A 23400-nucleotide genomic window follows, 5' to 3' on the forward strand; every position below is an offset into this window, starting at 1 on the left:
TTTCTTGTTCACCATGGCCAACTCAATATCATAATGCGATTAGGATGGAACTGGAGTGGGGCCCCCCCCAGCTGCCTCAGCGGACACTGGCAGCCGAATCCGAGACTCTTGAATCAAGCCCTGTGTTCCCTTCACAGCTGTGTGTCTGACGGAGGTTGGGGGGTGGGGTGTGTGTGTGTGTGTGTGTGTGTGTGTGTGTGTGTGTGTGTGGGGGGGGGGTTATAGCAGGCAAGGAGGTGCTTGAAGGGGCTCCAATCTGCAGCTTGTTGAATGTAATTGTTTGCAGTGTGCAGCCTTTAAGGGTGGAACGAAAAGCCCACTTGACTCTTGAGTTGTGGGCTGGTGCGGAGGGGGTGGCATTGGGGTCGGACGGCTTCTTTAATTATCGAGAGGGTCTTTAATTGCTGTGTGACTAAGCACACGGTTGGGGGGGGGGGGGACACGCCCTTGTCATGCTGGTAGGTACAGGACACTGAGCGGGTTGCTGCTCTCTGGGGTCAGGTCGAGGTTTCGGCATAGTCACATACCTGGTGTGGGTGCATGCCTCACTTTCGTTCCTCTGCATGTTTGGTTGAATCTGGAACATCCCCAGTGCCTGTTGCTGTGGTGAAATGATTAACACCCGAGAGAGACAGGAGAACATAAGCGAGACCAGCAGAGTGGAGGGGTAAGGGGGGGTTAGTTATGGTAATGCGGCATTGTTCCCAAGAGTCACTGCGCTGCTGCGTCCTCCTTGTTTTTGTTTGCCTCTCAGCCGGCTGCACGTACAACCACCCTGTGAAAGCACACGTACCTGCGATGGCTTCTCATTTTCCCATCACCCCTGGGGTTCTGTCCTGCTGTGGTCCTGCATCTCTCACCGTGCGCTTGTTTGTTTTTGGAGCCAGGTCTGGCCTCCCTGCATATTGCAGCTTGCATGGAGACTCTGCCAGATACCATAGACAAGATTTTGGGATAAATCGTTCTGATTCCCATGTGGAGTGGAGTAAAGCAACCTTGTCCATGTACTTGTAAGACTATTTAACGAGGTTTGCCCATGTGTCGTATTTGGGTGTAATCCCCAAGTCCTACCACATGAGGCTCTCTGTATGAGTCTCTCTCCTGCCTCTTAGATTAACACTTACCGCAGATTAGCGATGGAGGGATTTTGAAGCGTTTTTGTGTTTGGGTGTAATTCACATTCCGCCAAAGCTTGATTCCAGTCTCTCAATGCCTGGTGCCCACACACTGTGCCAACCTTGCTCTGTTACCTGTAGACCCTGGTATCCGAGCGAAGCGGATGTGCGTGGCGGAACGACGGCAGCCCTACAGCGGGACAGACTGGTGCTCTGGGGGCGAGAGTGACGAGGACGACCCTGGTTTCTTCAGTAAGTACCTGTTGGTGCGTTGGTGTAGCATGTTAGCACAGCATGTTGGCACAACTGCTTCAGGCACCAAACTTGTGATGGTAACTACCCATGTTGCCTTCTCACTGGATAATTTGTGGAGGTTAGTCTTTGCTGGGAAAGTGTGAATAGGGGGCGTTTGTAAACCTCATTTCCCTCCGAAAGCTACTTATTGCCTGGGGCAGTATTCACACAGCCTGATTTTGGAGTATGGACCAGGGTGTCAGCTAGGGCCAGAGGTAGATGATCCAGTGGGATGAGTGGGCGATTCAGTCAAGATACCTGTCTGGTCCAGTTCACTGACGAATAAATGATATGTAATTCATCGCTTTAAAAATGTTATTTTCTTGGTGATAAAGTGGTAGTAGGTATAGAGAAGCAGTGAACTTTACGAGGAAGGGGAGAGAGATATTTAACAGCCAGGAGTAATGTGACTTAATTTCTTCAACGCAGACTGTAACTCGAGCGACGTGAAGCCTCAAGACTCCGGCTCCCTCCCCTCTGCAAACGCCGGAATCAGCCGCTCTTCCACGCCATCCCACAATGCTGTGGGGGGACAGAATGCCATCTCCGAAACCGCCAGCAGTCAGAAGGCCTCTTCGAAAGTGGTCTACGTCTTTACCACGGAGATGGCCAACAAGTAAGGAGTTGGCGCGAGGGGTCACATGCTTTATTTTTAGAAGACAATGACCTGAAATGCATCATAGAATATTAGAGGAACATTTCTTTGAATAGTTGGTAGGTGTGGGGTCACTGCATTCACTGTTCGATAACAGATCCTACCAGTTGGGGGGCATTTCTGGCCTACCTGCTTCCCTTGAAATGCTTAAGATCTTTTTTTTTCTTGTTTTTGAAGAAAAGGTTCTTTGTAAACATGAAAATTACCAAGAGGTTAAAGCTTTCTAAACCTAAAGTCCCCTTGTTTGATTTCTTTTGATGTCAGATGGTCTGGTAAAAATATTGCAAGACACTACAGAATCACTGAATTACACAAGACATGAAAGCCCTCTGCTCGCTCGTTTGGGGTTCGAGGGGGAAGGTGAGACTAGTCGGCAGGAATGTCAAAATCGAGATGAGTGCAATAAAGAGAATAGCAAATGTCTATCGTGTCATCGGTTTGATCTTGGAACGGTCACTGTTTAATGATTATCTAGCTGGATAATATTTCTGGAGATTTATCCCTGAACATGGTCACCTGCTAACTTGTTTTGGACGTTCTGCTACACTTTGGGCTCAAAGAACTGGATGGTAGACTGTAGTTCACGGCGGTACTCTTTGGTGTAGACATCGGTTTGCGGGATGACAAGTTAGCACAGTGACGACATTGTTGGATAGATGAGTGATATGAGGAGGGTGGGGTTTCTGACCCCAATTAGACAATTTTCCTAGAACCCCACAGTCACATTTCGGTAGAAGCCCACAGAGATATCAGAACATCCCCATAGTCCTATTTCCTCTGGCTCTAACGCCAATCCTTCCAAAGTCATCTCTGGAGACGATTTTCTTGATTGGAAACTGAAGTTAGTACAAAATTAATTTGTTTGTAAGTATTTGTACCATGACTAGTTGTGAACAAAGGAATATTTCAGGGGCTGTAAATTTGTACAGGGATATTAATCCAATCTGTATTAATCTGTGACAGATGGTTTTCTTGGAGCCTTGTGCTTTGTTATGGCAATGGTGGGTAGTCTGATTTTGCTCTGACTTCAGAGAAAAGCAGACACTTGTCTTGTGGCTGGTCTATACTTTCCGCCCAGTTCAGTAGTGTCATGATTGACACTGCAATCAGCCAATTAGTGTTTAGCATCATTAGTTTCGCGTCATTAGCTTATCATCATTAGTCAGTGGCATCCGGTCCTTGTTCCATCCCTATTGAGCTCAGCTCCGTGTGGCCAAGGAGCTGTGGGGTTGCTCCTTGATGTTTGCCGGCGGCTCCTCGCTGGACACGGTTGCTCAATCTGCTCCGACGAGGGGAGTTCCGTTCCCGCCTGCTGAGCAAACGGGTTCCGGCGACTCGTAAAGTCGAGCATCACCCAACTCTGTGTCAGCCTTCTGGGACACACGTCGCATTGGGCTTGGGCCTGAAACTGGTAGTTCACGCCTCTGACGTCAAACCGTGCTCCGCCCCCATCAGCTGTGGCCCGGGATGAGCAGATTTGTAGTTGAAGGATACGGTTCTACAGGGATGAAAGGCAGAGTGAAGCAATGTGCTGCCTCGGTGGCTTTCTGTCACCGTCTCTGCCAGGGTGAGCTTCAGCAGTGCTGCCCTCTGCCCCCCCAGCCCCGCCCAAGCCTGCTCCTGCTCGGTGTTTTGTAACGTTCTATTTTAACCTGAACAGTGAATAGCCTGTAAAGCTCCACCAATATGGCCCGGATGTAGTAAGGGCTCTACCTGCCTTCAAAAAAAACTTACTGAAACTCCAGGACTGGCTTGACATTCTCTACTCAGCTGAATGGCGAAACATTGCATAGATAATGGTAATAAATCACCTTGTTTGAATTATAGCTCTGTTAAACACACAATGTGCTGCCGCAGGATAGCAGTATGTATCCTCTGCTCCACGCTCTGTTTATCTGTATTCATGCATTTACATTCTTTGGGAATGACCTTTACACACAACTTATACCTGAGCGCAGCTGATCACCAGTCTTAGTTGCACACTCTGTTCAATGTATTCGCAGAAGTTGCACATAATTATTATAAGAATGTAACTCTTGTTTAGTTTAGCTAATGCGGCTGTTCTCTGCATTTATTGATTTGTATAAAGGCGTTTTTGAAATTGTTTCCCTGTAGCGCATTCCTGAGTCCCCAGCTGTTCTTGATTGATTTACTCTGTCGTTCCTCTTGACCCGCTTCCTCTGGGCCCTACCCTGCCCCCCTGCCCCACCAGTTCCCCCGGCCCCCCCTTCACTGTTGCATCTGTCTGGACCTCTCTTCGCAGGGCTGCCGACGCAGTTATCACAGGTCATGCTGACACCATCATCACATACCACATGAAGAACATCTCCAACGCTAAGGGTGACAAGCCCCACCTTCCAGTGGTAAGGAGCCCAGAAGCGCCGGCCTTCCCCGTCTGATAGCGCCTCCACAGGGCATGAGGCCCATCGGCCATTTGGTGTAATGGCTTTTTATTGTGAGGCACTAAGTAGATGCTTGATACCAAGCACTCCCCGGACGCAGTTTCTCTTAATGGAGCCTCCAGATTAACAAGAACGATTAATAAACTTGGTGTCAGACTTCTCCAGGTGTTGGACGTTCGTGTAGCCCCTGAGCAAGGTATTATCTGTTATGCCTGGGTGTATCAGGCAGCTTGTGTGTGTGTGTGTGTGTGTTTTTTTTTTTTTTTTTTTCTTCAGGTCGTTTTCATTTTGTTTGTCAATTACTTATCGAGCAAGATAAGCGGACCTAGAGGTCAACAGAGGTATCTAACTGCAAAGGGATTATTTTGTTCCAGGAACTGCAGGCGTTGGGTTGTGTTGCCTTCGCTCTGATGAAACCTTTCTCTCTCTGCCCAGAACAATCAGATGGGGCCCCTTAGGAATGAGCCAAAACCCATGCAGCAAGGGGCAGCGACACCCCAGGCGGCTCATCCCTCCGAGCAGAACCACCAGCTGGGCGCCAAAGTGCCACAGCCCGGCCAGCAGCCGCCGAATCAGCCTGCCCAGTCTCAGCAGCAGCCACCAGGGGCCAAGCCCGGAGGCCTCACCCAGGACGGCGCCATGTCGGGACCGATGGACGCCAAGAGCCTTCCGAGCAGCAGTCCACACAATACAACGCCCCAGGACGGCACGTCCAGCAGTCAGCCCTCCTGCACCCCGGGACCCCAGTCCACTTTCCCTTCACTGGAGCCGCCCAAGGGGGGTGACCCCAAGCTGACAGCCCAGCACCACCAGCAGCTGGCCAACGAGATCATGTCCAGTATGGGGGACAACCCCGAAGGACTCTCCCAGGAACAGCTGGAGCACCGGGAGCGCTCACTGCAGACGCTGCGCGATATCCAACGCATGCTCTTCCCTGATGACAAGGATATGACTGCCATGGGGCAGGGTAATCCTGGTGCACCCCCTCCCAATGCTGGCATGATGGAGGGCATGCCCAAGAAACCAGAACCAGGCCCACTGCAGGCTATGATGGCCCAATCCCAGAATTTGGGGAAGCCAGGGCCTGTTTCTCGGCCAGAGGGTCCGAACTTTGGGCCGCCCAGTCACAGAGACATGCCCTTCTCCCCAGATGAACTGGGCCCCCCGCCACCCGGACCTCCGATGAATTCTCATCCGGGGCCGGAGCATGGTGACCACATGACCCCAGAGCAGATGGCCTGGCTGAAGCTCCAGCAGGAGTTCTACGAGGAGAAGAAGCGGAAGCAGGAACAGATGCAGCACCGACCCATGTCTGACATGATGCTGCACCAGCATGGCCCACGGGGCATGATACGGGGACCGCCCCCTCCCTACCAGATGAACCCTGGGGAGGTTTGGGGGCCGGGGGGGCCGGAGCCCTTCCCTGACCAGATGAATATGGGCCCCCGAGGAATGGGACCCCCTCACCACATGCAGAGGATGCCAGGCTTCCCGGGAATGATGAATCCCGACATAGATGGCGGTCCCAATCCTATGCCCCGGCCTGGCATGAACTGGCCAGACGACATGCCCAAGATGGGTGACGGGAGGGGATTCCTTCCTGGACAGGGTGTGTTTGGGGGTCCAGGCGGCCGAGGTGAAAGGTTCCCCAACCCCCAGTCAGTGCAGGAGGCCATGTTCCAACAGGGGATGGGCGATAAGCAGCAGATGGGTCTGCCTCCGGGAATGGTGATGGACATGAACAGGATGATGGGGAACCAGAGACCCATGGATCCTGGCAACAACAACGGAGGTGGCGCTATGTTTCCTAGGATGCCGGTGGAAGGTCCCATGAGTCCATCCTCCAGAATGGAGTTCAAGGGGCTGGGGAGGGACATGGGCGAGTTCGGCATGGGACCTGGCAACATGAACATGAATCTAAAGGACATGCACCTCAATGTCAACGTGGGCCCCAACCCCCAGATGATGCCCTCAAAGATGAGAGAGCCACCTATGAACATGAGTCCCGAGGAAATTATGAAGATGAGGCAGGGTGGCGGAGGCCCCCCGTCTGAGAACATGGGGCCCCAGCAGAAGATGCTGCAGGGCCCTCCTTTCCCAGACCAGTCCCAGCCAGGTGACTTCAATATGGGGCCTGGGCGGCATTTCCCTGGCATGCCCCAGGGCCCTGGGAATATGAGAGGCCCCCGCGGCGAGCAGCCCTTTGGGCCCGAGCAAAGAACTAACCCAGGTGGCAATGGTCGACTGGGCCACATGCCCCCTGCCCAGCCTCCGAACTCAGCCGGCCTTGGCTCGGGCCCATCGCCGAACCAGAGGAACCTGGGACGCAAGCCATCCGACCTGAGCGTCCAGGCGGGCCCTGTGAACTCGCCCAGCGTCAACCCCTTGAAGTCCCCCACGCTGCGGCAGGTGCAGTCCCCCATGCTGGGCTCGCCGTCGGGTAACCTCAAATCACCGCAGACGCCCTCCCAGCTCGCCGGCATGCTCTCGGCGCCCTCGGCGGCGGCGGCTGCCGCGGCGGCTGCCTCCATCAAGTCCCCGCCCATGATGGGCTCGGCGGGCGCCTCCCCCGTCCACCTGAAGTCGCCATCGCTTCCCGCGCCTTCGCCCGGCTGGACCTCATCCCCGAAGCCCCCCATGCAGAGTCCGGGGATCCCTCAGAGCAACAAGCCGCCGCTGAGTATGACCTCACCGAACATGATGGGCAACGTGGAGCCAGGTAGGGTCCTCTCACGGTCACGGTCATGGTAGCGATGGCCTCCGATTGAGTCATTCTTAAAATGTATGTACCTGTAAGTATGGTATTGTTTTCTAAAAATGCAGAATTATTACTATCCGTCCGTCTTTCATGCCATTTATTCAGTCATGGTGGATCTGGAACCATAAAGACATAAGGAAAGGGGATTCTCATGTAATGGGGTCCCAGTCCACATATGTGAATGTGCAGTTTAAAGCCACCAGTTTAGAGGAAACTGGAGCACCTTCAGGAAACCCGCACACACACACACACACACACACACACACACAACCAGGGTTGGGAATCAAATTCTCAGTCTTCAAGGCATAAGGCTATAGTGCCACCCATGGGAGCCACCTGGCTGTGAATTATTAGTGCATATTTTTAAATTAAATATGAATAAATACTTAAACTTCTCCTTAAAGAAGAGCTGAATTTTGGAGATTTAGAGAGCATCATGCAATGCTAACTAAATGTCAGCAGCAATACCCCCGTCCAGCTCTCTGAAGCAGGCCTGTAATTGGCTGGAAATGACATCACCAGTGATGCCTGGCATTTTTATTGAGGAAGCAGGTCTTAGTAGATTCCAGTATAAATAACTGACTGTATTATTGCTGTGTTGTGTTGTGTTTTTCACCACACCCTTTTTTTACTAGTTATTCATCTATTTTCTTATGCATTTAATGCCTTAGTGAAACCGCCGCTGATTAATATGTGCAGCATTAACGCTCGGCTGAAGTTTCCACTTTCTGAGAAATGGCACCACCCAGTGGTGCAAACTTACTTAATTAGGCTTTGAATTTTATACAATCGTGTGTGAATGTTTCCTTCCGATATATAATGACAGAGACTTTACAAGTACGGGTATCAGACTTAATCACTCCCAAGCTTAAAATCTCAGTTTTAAGAATGGCCTTGTGCCAACTGCCTGTACATCCATTAAACTGTGTGATTGTTCTCTACTTTAGTTATTAATCATTATTAGTCAAGTCAAGGTTTTTGCTACATGTACACAGTGAAATGCAGCTCCATAAGCAGACTGTTCGGTGCAAGTGAATATGATATATATATGTATATAATATTCATTTGCACAGTACAGTGTGTGTGTGTGTGTGTGTGTATGTGTGTGTGTGTGTGTGTATTAGGGGTGTAACAGTACACAAAACATGGTTCGGTTCATTTTCGGTACAGCAGGGATAAAAGAAATAAACATAAATTGCTTCTTCTCCTCTCTATTCAGTAAATCACTGTTTAATGAAGTATGACTGTCTTTGTAAAGTCTCCCAGCAATACTGTTTCAACCTACTATTAAGCTAAAATTCATTTAAAAGGAAATCAAAGTAACTATTCTGTCAAGTAAATAAAAATAAATATCCATTAAGGTGCCCATTTAGAAACGTAACTGTACCTGATCCGTCCTGTATTCACATTAGCGGCTTTCAGCTTCATATGTGAACTGTGCAACAGAAAGATGGTCTTAAAAAATGCAAAGTGTGACGAAATAAAATATTTATGGTGTAACATACAAAAAATACCCCTGCTGTACTTTACTTGCATAAAAAAATTCCCGTCTTCGCATTAGGACATCCACACACGCGTAGTCCCGCGGCTTCATCCACCCCTTTCCGAATGTCGCACACAGGCAAAGGTTTGCTACATGCGTTCGGGACATATGCGTACTGAAGCGAAAGGCACGTACCGAAAATTTTGGTTAATATAACACATACATACAGACATATACATACATGTGCTTGTCATACATATCTGCACACGAACTGTACTGTTAAGATCAAATTGATAGAAGGGTTTAGTATAAAAAACAAAGGTGCTTTTGTAAAGAGATGTGAGCACTTTGCACTCTTTCTTCCAGGAGGAAACGGTCCGCCCTCGGCCCCCCCCTCCAACAACTCATCGGGCCCCCCCAGCTCCATGGGCCTCCCAGGCAGTCTTCCGTCAGGCAGCCCCTACGCCATGCCCCCCGAGCCCACGCTGTCGCAGAACCCACTCTCCATCATGATGTCGCGCATGTCCAAGTTCGCCATGCCCAGCTCCACGCCACTCTACCACGACGCCATCAAGACGGTGGCCAGCTCTGACGACGACTCGCCCCCGGCGCGCTCCCCCAACCTGCCCCCCATGAACAACAGTATGACCGGTATGCTCGCCTGGGGCTGCGTGAATGGAAAATGAAACAATGCTTTATTTGCCTCTTGCACAAGTACAGCTCCGTGGCAAACGGAATGACAAGCCGTTTCAAGTGAAAACTGCGTATCTTACTTTTCATTTCAAATAAAACTCGGGGTTGCAAACTTCGGCCAGCTGGCTGAAGTGAGATTTTCAATTCTGCACATACATATAACAATTCTTACCTTGTAAATGGTCTGCTTTTGAATTTAACTGTGTAAATACACTTTTGATGTAGCTAATTTTTAGGTTTATAATAGAATAACATAGATTTGCCATAAGATCTCCTGCATGAGTCTGAAAGCGTGAGTGTCAAACCAGATGCTTGAGATTTGGCAGCCCTGAAAACGTACCTGAGTTGATTTATATGACAAATAACACTACATTATACAGTTGTTAAAAAGCAGTAACTTCAGCGAGCATGAAATCACCTGAAAGAGAGGAAAGCGGATTTTTGTCTCTATACACTAATGGAATTGTAGGCTTGGGGTAATTATTTCGATGTTGAAAATGCTGAAATGGAATGGTTGCACTTCCTGCTACTGATAACCGTTGATTAAAGTTGATGAAAGTATGTTTTCAATGTTTGGATTTTTTCTTTCTGGATAATGGGTATAAATCCCTGAAACCATTATGGTTTTTTTCTTTGAACATATTTCAGAATTTCAGGTGAAACATTTAACATGGACCAATAGCAAATAAAAATACAATTTTTTAAATATATATTTTTATTTTAATATTGAGAGAGAGAGCAGGCCTGGTGGCATTATAGCCTATGCGCTTTTTCTCTGATTTTATTTCTGCACTAATGTCACTACTGATTTCACGGTATTCAGTTTCCGGGTAAATAAACATATGTTTGTGTTTCAAGTAAGAGTGAAATCTGTGTATTTGTGTATTGGACAGTCAGACCTTAATACCATCCGTTACCATTGGTTTCATTTCATCTTGGTGAACATAATGACTTTCAGAAATCGAAGGGAAACTTCAAACATTATACTTTGCACTTTTAATTTTAGTCGACTAAATCAACTGTAGTCTGTCGACTGTAATCTTATGATATTTAGTACACTAAAACTAGACTAAAACTAAAATAATATACATGACTAAGGTATGACTGAAACTACATTTTAGTCAAGACTATGACTAAAACTAAATAAGAATTTGCTGTCAAAGTCAACACCGCTAGAGACACACATATATAGTTGAGAGCAAAGCTTGAGGTCCAAGTGCAGGGTCAGCCGTTAATCTGGTACCCCTGGAGCTTGGGTGGGGGAGGGGGGCTTTGCTCAAGGGCCCAGCGGAGATGTGATTCTTCCACTGAGGCCTGGGCTTCAACCAGTGATCATCCAGTCATGGGTGCCATACACACCACCCACTTTCATACTCGGGGTGGCAATCATTTGGAAATGAATTGTGTATGTTTATTTGTATTTTGTAGAATTGATGGGATTACATGTGCAACCTCGCTTATCTTGTGATCGAGGCGGCCATCTGACTATCATTTCTCTTCCGCCTCCTGCAGGTATACCAGTGAACCACCACCCCCGCATGATGGCGCCCAACTCTTCGGGCCACATGCCATCCCTCAGCCCCATGGGCATGAACGCTATGGGCTCCCAGCCCCACTCCCACAACATGCCCAACCAGATGCCCTCACCCAACCCCATGGGCCCCAACATGCCCCCTCACTCAGGGCCCATGGGGCCAGGAATGATGCCCCATGGCATGATGATGCCCCCAGTGTCCCAGGAGCCTGGCATGGGCAATTCCCAGATGATACCTCAGGGGCGAATGGGCTTCCCCCATCGGCAGCAGGGTTTCCCCCCTGGCCAGTCTCCTCCTCAGCAGGTCCCCTTCCAGCACAATGGGCCTGGCCACCAGGGGGGCTTCCCCCATGGCATGGGCTTCCCCGGGGAGGGCGGACCCCTGGGCCGGCTCGGCAACATGCCCCACGGTCCTGCTGGCGAGCCTGGCATGTGTAAATCTGGTGGGCCGGGAGGCCAGGAGTCCTTCGGCAACATGCCCGGCGTTTTCAACGACGCCGACCTGCATGAGGTGATCCGACCCGGCGCCTCCGGCATTCCGGAATTTGACTTGTCTCGGATCATCCCATCTGAGAAGCCCAGCCAGACTCTGTCCTACTTCCCTCGGGGTGAGGCCCCTGGGGGCAAGCCTCCGCATCCCTCGGGCCCTCCAGGCTTTGGCCAGATGCAGGGGATGATGGCCGAGGGGAACCCCAGGATGGGCTTGCCCATGGGGGGAATGGGGGGCCCACCAGGGCCTGGACATATGGGCCCTCAGGACATGCCTATGGGAAACCCGGGTCACAATCCCATGCGGCCGGCTGGTTTCATGCCCCAGGGCATGATGGGACCCCAGCATCGGATGCTGTCGCCGGCGCAGCCCGGCATGCCTGGCCAGCCGGGGATGATGGGCGGCCCAGGAATGGTACAGGGCAAGGAGAGGGGGCCCATGTACAACCACCCGGGGCCTGTAGGCTCACCCAACATGATGGTGCCGCTACACGGGATCACGGGGCCCCAGCAGACTATGATGATGCCGCCCCAGATGAGGCCGCGCGGCATGGCAGCAGACATGGGTATGGGCTTTAACCCGGGGCCTGGGAACCCAGGAAATCTAATGTTCTGAGCTGCTACACACAGTAGAATCCCATGGAGAAATGGATGTACAAAAAAATAGACTAAATACAAGAATACTAAAAGGAACGAAAGTGACAGTTCGTCAAGCACATGCATAGGCCAGCAGGGAACGAGCAGACAGAAGGAAACGTGGTGCTTCCACACTTATTTGTTACCCAGCAGTGCCCCGCCCAGCCCCCAAGCTATGAAGATGTGACATTTGTGTTAGCATGGCAACGGCGTAGGCTTTGTGCGCCCGGCAGAGCGGACGCCAAACAGATGGTGTGTCTGCTGCTTCGGCTTTCGGTTTGCGTCGGGAGGCCCGGAACGTGGGGAACTGTCCCTGGGATTCTTAGGAACGAAAAGGAGAGTCTTAGACAGGGAAGAAAAGAAATCCACAGACGAAAAAGGAACACGAAATAAGCAGTACTCCAGGACTAGAGGTTGGTAGTTGTTCTTTAAAAAAAAAAAAATCATTAAAAAATATTTGTCAAGAAAAGGACAAAAAAAACAAAAAAGTTTTAAAATACACAAAAAAATTAATAAAAATCAAAGGATCCGCCATTTTGTCACAGGTTGCACCGTTTTTGGCTGTATGTTTACGTCTCATCAGATCTGCTTCCTGCGCAGACGAAAAGCCCTTTGTATTTGTGTACTGTACTTGTATTGTAAAAGGGATTTTAGCAGTGACTTGTATAGTTTTTTTTTTTTTTTTCCTCATTTCATATTGCGTTAGGGGAGGGGTAGCAGTTGATAAATGCGCTGTGACCCCCACCAAACAGTACTGTTTACCATGGGGGACTGAGATTTTTTTTGTTTTATTTTTCTTTGTAACTCCAGTGTATAACAAACCAAACTATGACCTCATACAGATAATAGTATTATAAAAGAAGCACAAACATGGATTAACTGTAAAGTGTTCTCTTTTTTTATTGTAGAGAAAAAAAACACTATTGACTAAGTAGAAACGGTTCTCCTGATATATGCAGTGTGTTCTCCTGTTCCTCAGCTACCTTTTTCTTTTTTCCTGATAGGATGGGGGTACGGGGATATCAAACAACATGCCTCATGTCCTGAACTAGTGGTCAGCTCTGGCTTCAGGGTCAGACACTTACTATACCTGATCGCAACAGTCAGCAGATTTTACTATTCTTTATTATTGATTTTTTTTTTTGTTTGTTTTTAATTTGCTGTGTATTGTTACTTAAGAATATCCCGGATATGCTCTGGATTTCTGAGTAATGAATCCAGAATTTTGTAATAAAAAATAAAATAAAAAGGAATAAAAAAAAAAAAACAAGTTATTTCTTAATTACAACCCCCACCCCCTCTGCAGTGTAAACTTGTCATGTGTAACTCTATTGAGTTTGGTACAGAACCACCTCCCCAGGGCTGTGGTGTTAAAGACAAATAAAATATATTGTTTGATATAATGTTTACTACAGCCTTATGTGTTCCTTACCAGGCCCACCTACTCAAGGTTACATCTCAAAACAGCAGGAGTTTGTAAAACTGACCATGTGTGGGTCTGTGGAACTGTTTTAGGGGGTGGGAGGCAGTTATTGACTCTAATTCAGCCGAGTACAATTTGTGTGTTGGGGTGAATTTATCCTTTTAAATTTTGGCCGTGTCTGTGCACTGTTGAGAAGAATATAGACTAATTTTATATTAAGAAACTGGATTATTTATGAATAGCTGGTATTGTGGCTGATGGGGGGGCTGTATAGCTTTATGCCTTTAATTTTCCTCGTCTGCTTGTTTGTGGTTCTGTGTAGGAATTAACTTCCTTTTATTTTAAATGGTTTACAGTGACACCCAGAAGGAGAATCTGGTATTACTGGAGTGGTTTTGCTGATGTCACAATGGAATGAATGGCATGACATTTATTTAGCAGATGCTTATATGCTGAGTGACGTACAAGAAAGCAGGCTCATCCAGTCCCTGGAGCAACTGGGGTTAAGGTGCTTAGTCATGGGCCCAACCACAGCACCACTCTGCTGACTTTGGGATTTGAACTGGCGACCTGATCACAGAACTCGCAGATCGATGCTTTTGCCTAAGGCAGTGGATTGATGCATTCTGGTATCTCTCATGGCTCTTTGAAAGGAAAGCAGATAGTTGGTAAATTTATTTTTTTTGGCTGATTGATTGAAAGATAATTATTCCAGGAGTACTTTTTAACACATGGGTGATGCTTCTTACCACCTTAATTACTTAAGAACACCAATTAAGAGATTAAGCTGAAGCCAGCATGTGCTGTACCTCTTATTACATAAAACGTGTTAGAAACTTAAGTCGGTGTTAAAGCTTGCTAGTATAGGTAAATAAAAATTGCAGCAGGCTGTTAAAAAAAAAGTCACCATTAAAGCCAGGTACTTAGGTATTCGTCTAGGAGCCTGTCATGAATTGTCCTAGCAGTTCACTTCACTCCACTTAATGTTTCCTATTCTTTCTGAAGGTCACTTGAGGTCATCCTCTGATTTATGAGGCACTGCCGGATAAGTTAACGTTCATCTCTGGCATTAGAAAGTCGCTTCTGCCTTCCACCTGGCTGGTTTTTAGTTATTGCCAGTATCTCCTGCTTCACCTTGTATCTTGCGTACTGCTCTTTTAGAAATTCTGACCCTGGAAGCAGCCTGTCTCTCAGTGCAGCCTTCTGCCAGCAGAACCAGGATTACACCAGGATTTAAAAATGCAAATTCTTTAAATCTATAGTGGTCTCAATTTTTTCCCCAGAGCTGTTTGTGTTTGTGTGTGTTTTATATATATATAAAAACAAATTTTTAAGGTAATATATGGATCTGATTTCAAGATATTTGGCACGAACAGTAAATTGTGGTAAACTGAAGACCTCAGTGAGAGGCACCAAGACACAAAAACCATCCATTTCTGACGCTGCCAAGCACCCCAGAGGTGCCTCTGTTTTGAATGAATTTCTGTGTTCCTCCGGGCCGCTGGTTTAGGGTTGCCATGACCTTGGGACGTCATTCATTGGCTGAACAGTGGCTACTTTGTTCATGACGTTCTCATGGTTCACCGCGACGCAAACGTGTAGTCCGTCTCGCCACTGCATTCGGCTCCGCGCTTCTCCAACCAAACCCTACAGCACAGCGGGCGACACCGACTTGCTCGTCTCCCTCCACGAAGCGAACAAAGCCAGTAATGCGTTCCTGAGCAAATGCTAAGCACTAAACGGAAGCATAAAAACTTCAACTGATTTAAAACTAAATATTGTAGAAGTAACACATTTCCTGTGTTTGAAAACTGGAAATAACAGTATTACTGCTGTGGTATACAGAGTATAAATTGTTTTATTTGCAGCACTGAGCAAGTACACTGCAAGAACAGAAATGGGATAGGGGTGGATTTTGAAGTCCATAAATAAATCCCGTCTTCCATCTTGATATCAAACATAAATCTACTCAGGCAGGTATATACATGATTTCTGTTTTCATGATCAGGATAGCCAGCAGGACAGGAGATCTGGTTGTCATGATACTGTCAACTTCTCCGTTTGTTTGCACAGCGAACTGTAGCGGTCAAAGGTCAAGGTGTAGGTAGACAATGCTTCCTTGAACTCTTTCAGGGGACAATAGATGTCACTGCAGCCTGGAATCAGCTGATCCTGGATACATAAAGAGCCAGATACCATTGATTAGATTTAGCAATGAGAACCACCAGAAAGTGAGTGCTTGCTCCAGAAGGCAGTCACCAGCCGTACCTTGCCAAGGTACGACACTTTGACAAAGGCCTCCTTGGTAATGCGATCCTGGTGGAGCTCTAAGGTGATATCTGCAGCATACGGTGGCCATTTCATGTCAAAAATCCCCAGCACCATCAGACAGGGAATCAGCGTTGTGTCGTGCACCGAGTAGAGGAACAGCTTCCTGGAAAAACAGCCACATGACCAGAGCTTCTTGGCAAAATTATTTTTTGAGACTAAAATTGCTAATGGTCTGAAGCACAGGACTGGTGATAATGTCCAAAACAAGATGGATCACAGCGTAATCATTGTGGCTTTTATTATATCCACATTTTTTCCCAAGTCACAAACACTCTCCTTAGACAGTACAGCACTCTTTCCTAGCAGTACTCGTGCAGTGCCTTGTGACAAAGAGTGTAACATCACCCCCTAGTGGAAACATGCATTTTTTACTTTTTTTTGGAAAGGAAACTCTGGAAAAGAGGCCACATTTGCACCACGATCTCGATCGATTTCTGCTTTAAAGCACAGGACCTTCTTTCTCACCTTGAATTTTGAGATGCTGTGTCTTTAATTTTGTCATCGATGTTGTTAATCAGGATATGAAGAAGTGGTCCAACGCAGAGCTGAAGGCCTTCTCTACCATCAACAATGACAAAATTCGTTGATTCTGTTGTATTTTTTTCTAAAGTTACATCCTCAGTACCTGATGACAGAAACTAGCTCCTTCACCTGTCTGTATCTCTGAACTTAACCATAATAGCTTCTGCATCTCATTAGCTTCCCAAACAGCGCGAGTACTTTGTCCTCCCTCTTCTCATTCAAGGACCGCCTACCACCACCACGAAGCAGTTACATCTCACTATGTATCCCTTCTTTGACGCCCCCCGCCTACTCACGCCTTGCTCGGCTGGTAGATGTAACTCATCATTTCCACTGCTCTTTGTTCCACGGTCTCTCTCCACTTGGCCAGCACGGGTGGACTGGGCAGGCCATGTGTCTGCAATAAGCACAGACAGGTGTAGCATGAGACCGAAGACATTAACTCATTGGGGAAAATTAGGAAAATCAGAGGATAAACTTTCTTTAAAATCAGTGGTGGATAGTTCAGGTCCAGAAAGTAAAATCCCAGACTAAGATGATGTTTCAACCAAACAGTTGAGTTCTCTGTGACAGTGACTCTATACTCAAATGGTTGAAACTAAATCTTGGTCTGGATTTTTATTTTCTGGAGCTGAACTATCCACCTCTGCTTAAAAATAAGACGAAACAAGCCAGCTCCTAATTTGCAAGCTGACATTTGCAAAAGAGGCTTTTGGTACCTCTCTGGCCACCATGTCATCCCGGATCTGGATGAAGTCCACAGGTTGGTGGGGGGCTATGCCTAGGGCACTCTGAATGTCCTTCAGGTCAGCGGCAATATCTGGGAGGTTGGATGACTCTGCCCAGCGAGGACTGAAGAGGTAGCAGGATTATGGCCAATTCAGAGCAATATGCAACAGGCTGGATATGTAGACCTAATTCCAACCTTCACTCACCCGCCAAGGATACTGAGCAGTTTGCAACCATGGAAGTTCGGGTAGAATATTTCACTTTCAGCTGTTGTGGTGAGGATAGGCACTGTTGCTATTGGGAAAAGAATTCAGAGCTGAGGACTGTAATGCCAGGACATGCTATCGACAACTTCTCTGTTGCTTGGCTGTCAATACAAGTAATTGAGTGGACAAAAGGATGGTGTGAGGAACCATCTGTGAAATTACCTTCCTGTTTCTGCTGAAACAGACCAGCCACCAGACATTTGGCAGATTCGATTGTCCGTACGATGTTGGTGGAACGGACACTGCAAGAACATATTAACTTGATTAACTTATTAAATATCCAAATGAGCTTGGTAAACGAGTGTCCCTCGTTTATAAATATCATTTGTAAACCCAAAGTTCCAGTTCCAAATGTTTCTACAACTAAAAGCCAAAAGGAACATGAACAATGAACTCACAAGACCTCAGTGGGGCGGAAGCTAGGCGACAGAAAGGGAAGGTCTTGAATATACATCTTCCTCAGCCTCATGCCAAGATCGTATAACTGCTGCATGCCTACAGTGGTCAGCTGACCTGGATATGTACCACCCTGATATAAAAGAGAAGGTCAATGATCATGAATTACAATGCCAGTAGGTCATAAACACTATACAGATTCAATATTTCACTACTACCCCAGTCAGATTAAACATGCTTCTAGAAAGTACTCCTGAAGGTCAAACAAATTTACATGGTATACTTCCCCATTACTTCTGCAAGTCATTCCCCTCACAGGAACTTCTGCTTGATGCTGCTATTTTGCACAAACTCACACTTAACATGCGGGCTCTGTAGCTCTCCTCCACAGGAGCTGGTGGACGCGGACCTCCATTCAGGTCGGTCACCACATAATCCATCTGAGTGTGGACCGGAGCTTTCAGAAGGCTTGGCGTCCATTGTGCCTTTTACAGCGAGAGGAACATGCTGATGAAAATCATTTACAGAGATGATCTAGGAGCTACACTTGCTATCAGGATTGGCCCTGGGTGTTCTGGTGCCCTAGGTGAGATTCTGCTCAGTGCCCTCATCCGCAAAGGGCAGAAGAAAAACTAATTTTGTCAACAAATTTATATTGAGAACATTTCAATAGCAAAGGCAATCTAGCTACTAACTAGCTAGCTTTCGTCTGTTTTAGAAGAAAAGTAGTGAAATATTAAAGCTATTGTAAAGAACTAGTCACGGAATGCTTGTTCTTTTTCTTCCCCTAAACAAACGGCATCGTGTGTCACCTGTAGGGTGGGCTGGCACCGCTTGCTATCTAGCGTGAAATATATTTCTGTACCATCAGAAATAACTTCACCGTGGCCTATTCATTGAAGCAACATGTTCACATTAGCACTTGGATGCAAATCAACAAGCCGGGAGAATAAACTAGTTTCTTGAACGTGGCCCAGTGGCCTCAAGCCTTCAGGTTGATGAGTTTCACTTTGGGGGTGTGTTCTTGAAGGATTCCACCTACAGCCCACACACAGAGCTTAGGTGGATTAGTACTTCAAAATTGTCATTATTTGTGCGGATTATATGTGTAATTAGTGTGTGCCCTGCAGTGGACTGGCTTCTCATCTAGGTTTGTGTCATACAGAGTATTTCTCATGATGACATTCCAGTTTCACCGAAGTCCTACGTTTTATAAGCGATTACAGAAAATGAATGTATGGACAGATAACATTTTCTTTCCTTTCGGTCATCCAGATAGCCTTTATTTTTAACCTTCGTTGTTGTCTTACATACTATAAAGTTTAAAAACTAAGCAAAACGGTATTCATCCAAGATTTTTTTATTATTATTATTTACTGTAATTATCCATGTTTATTTAATAGTTATTTAACATTTCTAATCATTGTTAATAATAATAACAATAACAACAATAAGATGCTTAAGTATTTATTTCATTATTGTTATTATTAAGTTAGTAATCTTACCTCCAACACGTCAGGTATGGATTTGAGCGGGGTCCGAGCACCGTGTCGAAACAGCACTTGGACCAGTTTGAGCTCGTACCGAGATCTGTTTTCCTGTGAAGTGCTTCTTCGCCCCGGCTCGCTACATTTATGTGATAAAAGCGCTGAGCTGATTCCCACCGAGCCCAAAACGCCGGCCTTAATCCAGGCAGCCCGCATGTGTCTGATGGGGATACTAGACAAGATCTAGATCAATGCCGTGCCGTACAAGCCACTTCTTGAAATTCGCTGCTCACTTCACCAGGACTTAATGTCCCTGTGAAGCACAATACTTTGTAATGTGTGTATTACTCCCTGTACGTTGTGCAATCACAAATGTCATAATAACATACCGATTTTTCAACGTCATAATTTTTCATAAATTGATATTGTGTAAACCGTAGACTTGTATGGCAAATGGCCACTATAAAGTATGATTTAAAAAAAAATCCAGTTACCTTAATCAGAATTCCATATTCATAGAGTGCCGGTATACTCCAACTAAAGAATGTTTCATTGGGAAGTTTGAGACTTAAGTCTTACCGAAACCGTACACTGCAAAGAATTTAAGGATTTCCGGTACTTGTAGTCTTTCACAAGGCAATCTGCTAATGTCCACATAGCGAAACCAAACATAATGAGTGTCACGTTAAACTACTTTTCCCAGTAACACCGGGAAACAGTGGCATTGTCATGTGTCACTTCCTGTGTCCATACCGGTAAATGGTCGAATGCTTTCCGGATGATTCAAGATATAGCAAATCATTCTTTTTTTCGTTTCTTTTTTTTTGTTATAGAATAAATGTCTTCAAGTTTCATGTTTACTTTCCTCCACTGTAAATATTCGACTAAATGAAAATTTTGCTTTCGATAATAAAGTTTAACCTTGGTTTGTCTCAACAGCCAAAAATAGGCACTTTCTCTCCAAGGACTGATTGACATATGACGAGCACTAATTCCAGGCAATTATATCCTAAAACATTAAATTGTTTGTGCGGTAGAAGTGTAACAGCTCACTTAAACTGCATGCCTTTGGAATGTGAGTTTCTCAATACATTGAACCCAAAACCCTGGAGGTAAACCCATCGATAAATATTTTTTTACTTGAAGGTACAGTTTTACATATACTGCTACAGAAGATTTAATTATTTAACTTACATCCTTTATCATGATTTTAACTACGTATTGATTTAGAAGTGTTTCATGTCTGATTAACCTAACAAATTAAACAGAGTTTAGCCGCAGGTGGAAACTGGTGTACAACCATGCAACCTTAAAACTTTTCTGAGATACTGGGACCACCGTATTCCTCCAAAACTCATGCCATATCACAATCTCTTTCTATCAGTTATCTTAGCTGTCCTGCTAAATAACCGTACCTCTTGACCCTGCCTGTGTGCTGTATGTATTCTCTATTGGGAGATCAGACTGTTTGCATTAGCAGGTGTGTTAAATAAGCTGCCTGCTGTGTCTGTATAACCTCCATCGTAACTGTTATACACATAAACTAATATTCCATTGGTAGTCCTCCTTCTAGTACAATTCACGAGGTCTTATTATACATCTATCCCCGCTTTACGAACGTTTGCTGTACGTCACTTCGCTTTTACAAAAGACCCAAATTAGCACCGTAAATAGTTTACGCAAACAGAATACCGAAGAGGATTTCCGCTTACGAAAAAAGCGTTTGCTCATCAGCGAGCCAGTTTTGGGTTGTATTAAGCTGATGTCATTGTCCAAAGCACACATATATGAAAACGAGGCGGCGGTCATTTTACCGGGGAACAAGTAGTAACGGCATTAAGAAAAACTTATCTAAGTTTCTTTTGTATACCTTCGGTTCGTAAAAATCAAGGCAAAGAAACCGAAGAACTACCAGAAAGGCGTCAGAAAGCTTCGCTAAAAGCCATAAATCACAATACCGTGAAGGACGGTACTCTCAAGAAGTGGAACATTGTATGTTTTTAACATTTCCTTACAGGCAGAGATGGGCTGTATTTAAATTAAGCGTATTTAAAATACGTATTTATTTACTTTTGAGTATTTTGTCATTTGTATTTTGCTGGATGGAAAAAATCAGATGTAATTTGTAACAAAATATGTTGAGATATATTTTATTTATTTAAAAGAAATTAACTTTTAAGATCCTTCATCAACAGTCTTATAGACTTTTAAATATAACCTGTCACCATCTTTGACAGTAATCCAAGGAAAGAAGCTGCTTTGGTGATTGGTGCAAATTATACATTTTAAAAGTTTAATATGAACACTCAAGGGGTCCCTTTTTGTCCATCAAAATAACATCAGATCGATCAGAAATAATGTGTAGACATTGTTACTGTTGCAAATGACTATCATAGCTGGAAGTGGCTGTTTTTTAAGGGGATATCTACATAGGTGTACAGAGGTCCATTATTAGCAACAATTAGCCCTGTGTTCCAGTAAAATGTTGTGTTTGCTGATAAAGTTTATCATTTTCAAAGGTTAAATGATCACCACTGGGTAGTATTTAGGAAAGTGCACTTGTAATTGAAAAATTGCTGGTTTGAATCTCCGACTAGCAAGGTACCGCCCCCAAGCACTGCTCCCTGGGCGCTGAATTAGACGCTCCCTGCTATGTCATAACGTCACATATGGGTTAAATGCAGAGGACATGTTTCATTGCTGGGCACTGTGTGCTGTGGTGTGTCAACAATGACCACTGATTTCTAAATTCTAATCATTAGAAAACCCTTTTGCAATTATGTTAGCACAGATGAAAATTGTTGTGATGATTAAAGAAGCAATAAAACTGGCCTTCTTTGGACTAACCGAGTGTCTGGAACATCAGCAATTGTGGGTTAGTTTACAAGCTCATAATGACCAGAAACAAAGTACTTTCTCTTGAAATTCATCAGTCTATACTTGTTCTGAGAAATGTGAGAAATTGCCATGAAATTGAAGATCTTGTACAATGGTGTGTACTCTCATTGTGGCTTTAACGACAACAGAAAGAGGAGTGGGAGACCCCCGGTGTAAAACTGAGCGACAGGATAAATATATTAGAGTGCGTAGTTTGAAAAACAGGCATCTCACAGGTCTTCAACTGGCAGCTTGATTAAAGAGTACCCACAAAAGACCAGTCTCAACATCAACAGTGAAGAGGTAACTGCGGGATGCTGGCCTTCTAGCCAGAATTGCAAAGAAAAAGCCACATCTCAGACTGGAAAAAAAAGGGCTATGGATAGACAAATCTGAGTTTGAGGTGGATCACAAAGAACGTTTGTGCAGATCAAATGAAAAGGCGCTGGAGGAGGGCTTGGTGACATCTGTCAAGCACGGAGAAGGCAATGCGATGGTCTGGGGCTGCTTTGGTGATCGCAAAGTGGGAGATTTGTACATGGTAAAGGGAATTTTGAAGAAGGAAGGCTTTATTATTTAGCTATGTTTCCTATACAAACTCATTTCATGTATGCTTTCATAGAAAACAATGACATTTCTAAGTGACCCCAATCTTTTGAGCGGTAGTGTATATCTCAGCATTACACCTGCCGATATTTTTGCATCTCCACCACTCCTGTCCTATTACTACGGTAACTACTAGGATTACAGCTAGCATAGCAGTTACTATAGGCCTGTTCATTTTTTTTTTTCCAAGTCAACACAAAATGAAATATCCTTCATATACATACGCGTATATACTGCCAGACCAAAAAAAAATTCACCATTTGAATTTTTCGTTGGACCGCCTTTAGCTTTGATTATACCGCACATTTGTCATGACATTCTTTCCACTGGCTTATGCAAGATCTCACCCTTTATTTTCATCCAGATTTGCATAAATTTCTCACAGAAATCCTGTATTGAAAAGTTAGTTGAAGCACTCCATAAAGCCTCCTTTATCACACCCCAAAGACTTCCAATGAGGTTAAGATCACAACTCTGTGGCGACCAAGTCATACATGAAAATGATTCCTCATGCTTCCTGAACCACTCTTTGACAATTGGAACCCAGTGAATCTCAGCATTCTTGTCCTGGAATGTGTCCATGCCAACAGGGAAGAAAAAGCCCATTGATGATGGATGGAGGTGTAACCTGGCCAGTCAGTAGATTCAGGTGGCTGATTTTACTTTATTGCTGCATAACATTGCTGAGCTGTAATAATGATCCA

At 45.6% G+C, this 23400-nt stretch overlaps 2 protein-coding genes across 8 annotated transcripts in view; one reads left to right on the forward strand and one right to left on the reverse strand.

Moving 5' to 3' along the window:
• bcl9 (BCL9 transcription coactivator) overlaps positions 1–13468 on the forward strand; it is a 101113-nt gene extending 87645 nt beyond the window's left edge. For all 5 annotated transcript variants that reach the window (XM_048978688.1, XM_048978686.1, XM_048978687.1 and 2 more), the window contains 6 exons: positions 1257–1367; positions 1839–2025; positions 4328–4427; positions 4902–7185; positions 9074–9358; positions 10913–13468. In XM_048978688.1, coding sequence (XP_048834645.1) covers positions 1257–1367; positions 1839–2025; positions 4328–4427; positions 4902–7185; positions 9074–9358; positions 10913–12039 — 4094 coding nt within the window. In that variant the 3' untranslated portion in view covers positions 12040–13468. The remainder of the gene's footprint in view (positions 1–1256; positions 1368–1838; positions 2026–4327; positions 4428–4901; positions 7186–9073; positions 9359–10912) is intronic.
• Positions 13469–15322: 1854 nt separating this feature from the next.
• LOC125709810 (lysophosphatidic acid phosphatase type 6-like) lies at positions 15323–19860 on the reverse strand. 3 transcript variants are annotated; one of them, XM_048978695.1, is made up of 11 exons: positions 19708–19860; positions 19232–19445; positions 18083–18211; positions 17729–17859; positions 17493–17572; positions 17271–17358; positions 17055–17187; positions 16632–16732; positions 16279–16371; positions 15751–15916; positions 15323–15654 (listed from the first exon to the last, which is right to left on the reverse strand). In XM_048978695.1, the coding sequence occupies exons 2-11, from the start codon at positions 19427–19429 to the stop codon at positions 15520–15522; spliced, it is 1254 nt and encodes a 417-aa protein (XP_048834652.1). In that variant the 5' UTR covers positions 19430–19445; positions 19708–19860; the 3' UTR covers positions 15323–15519. The 3 variants fall into 3 exon arrangements, with proteins under 3 accessions (XP_048834652.1, XP_048834653.1, XP_048834654.1); XM_048978696.1 differs by having other exon boundaries at positions 19232–19456; positions 19708–19804; XM_048978697.1 differs by lacking the exon at positions 19232–19445 and having other exon boundaries at positions 19708–19803.
• Positions 19861–23400: the final 3540 nt, after the last annotated feature.

Source organism: Brienomyrus brachyistius, chromosome 16, assembly GCF_023856365.1.
Source record: "Brienomyrus brachyistius isolate T26 chromosome 16, BBRACH_0.4, whole genome shotgun sequence".
Classification (NCBI taxonomy): Eukaryota; Metazoa; Chordata; class Actinopteri; order Osteoglossiformes; family Mormyridae; genus Brienomyrus; species Brienomyrus brachyistius.

Excerpts from the sequence above, each read along its gene's own strand:
- LOC125709810 (XM_048978695.1), bottom strand. The coding sequence starts at position 19,429 with ATGCGGGCTGCCTGGATTAAGGCCGGCGTTTTGGGCTCGGTGGGAATC. Across the intron at positions 17,188-17,270 it reads CTGCTCAGTATCCTTGGCGG|TCCTCGCTGGGCAGAGTCAT; the intron begins GTGAGTGAAGGT and ends CTACCTCTTCAG. Across the intron at positions 16,733-17,054 it reads ATGACATGGTGGCCAGAGAG|ACACATGGCCTGCCCAGTCC; the intron begins GTACCAAAAGCC and ends TGCTTATTGCAG.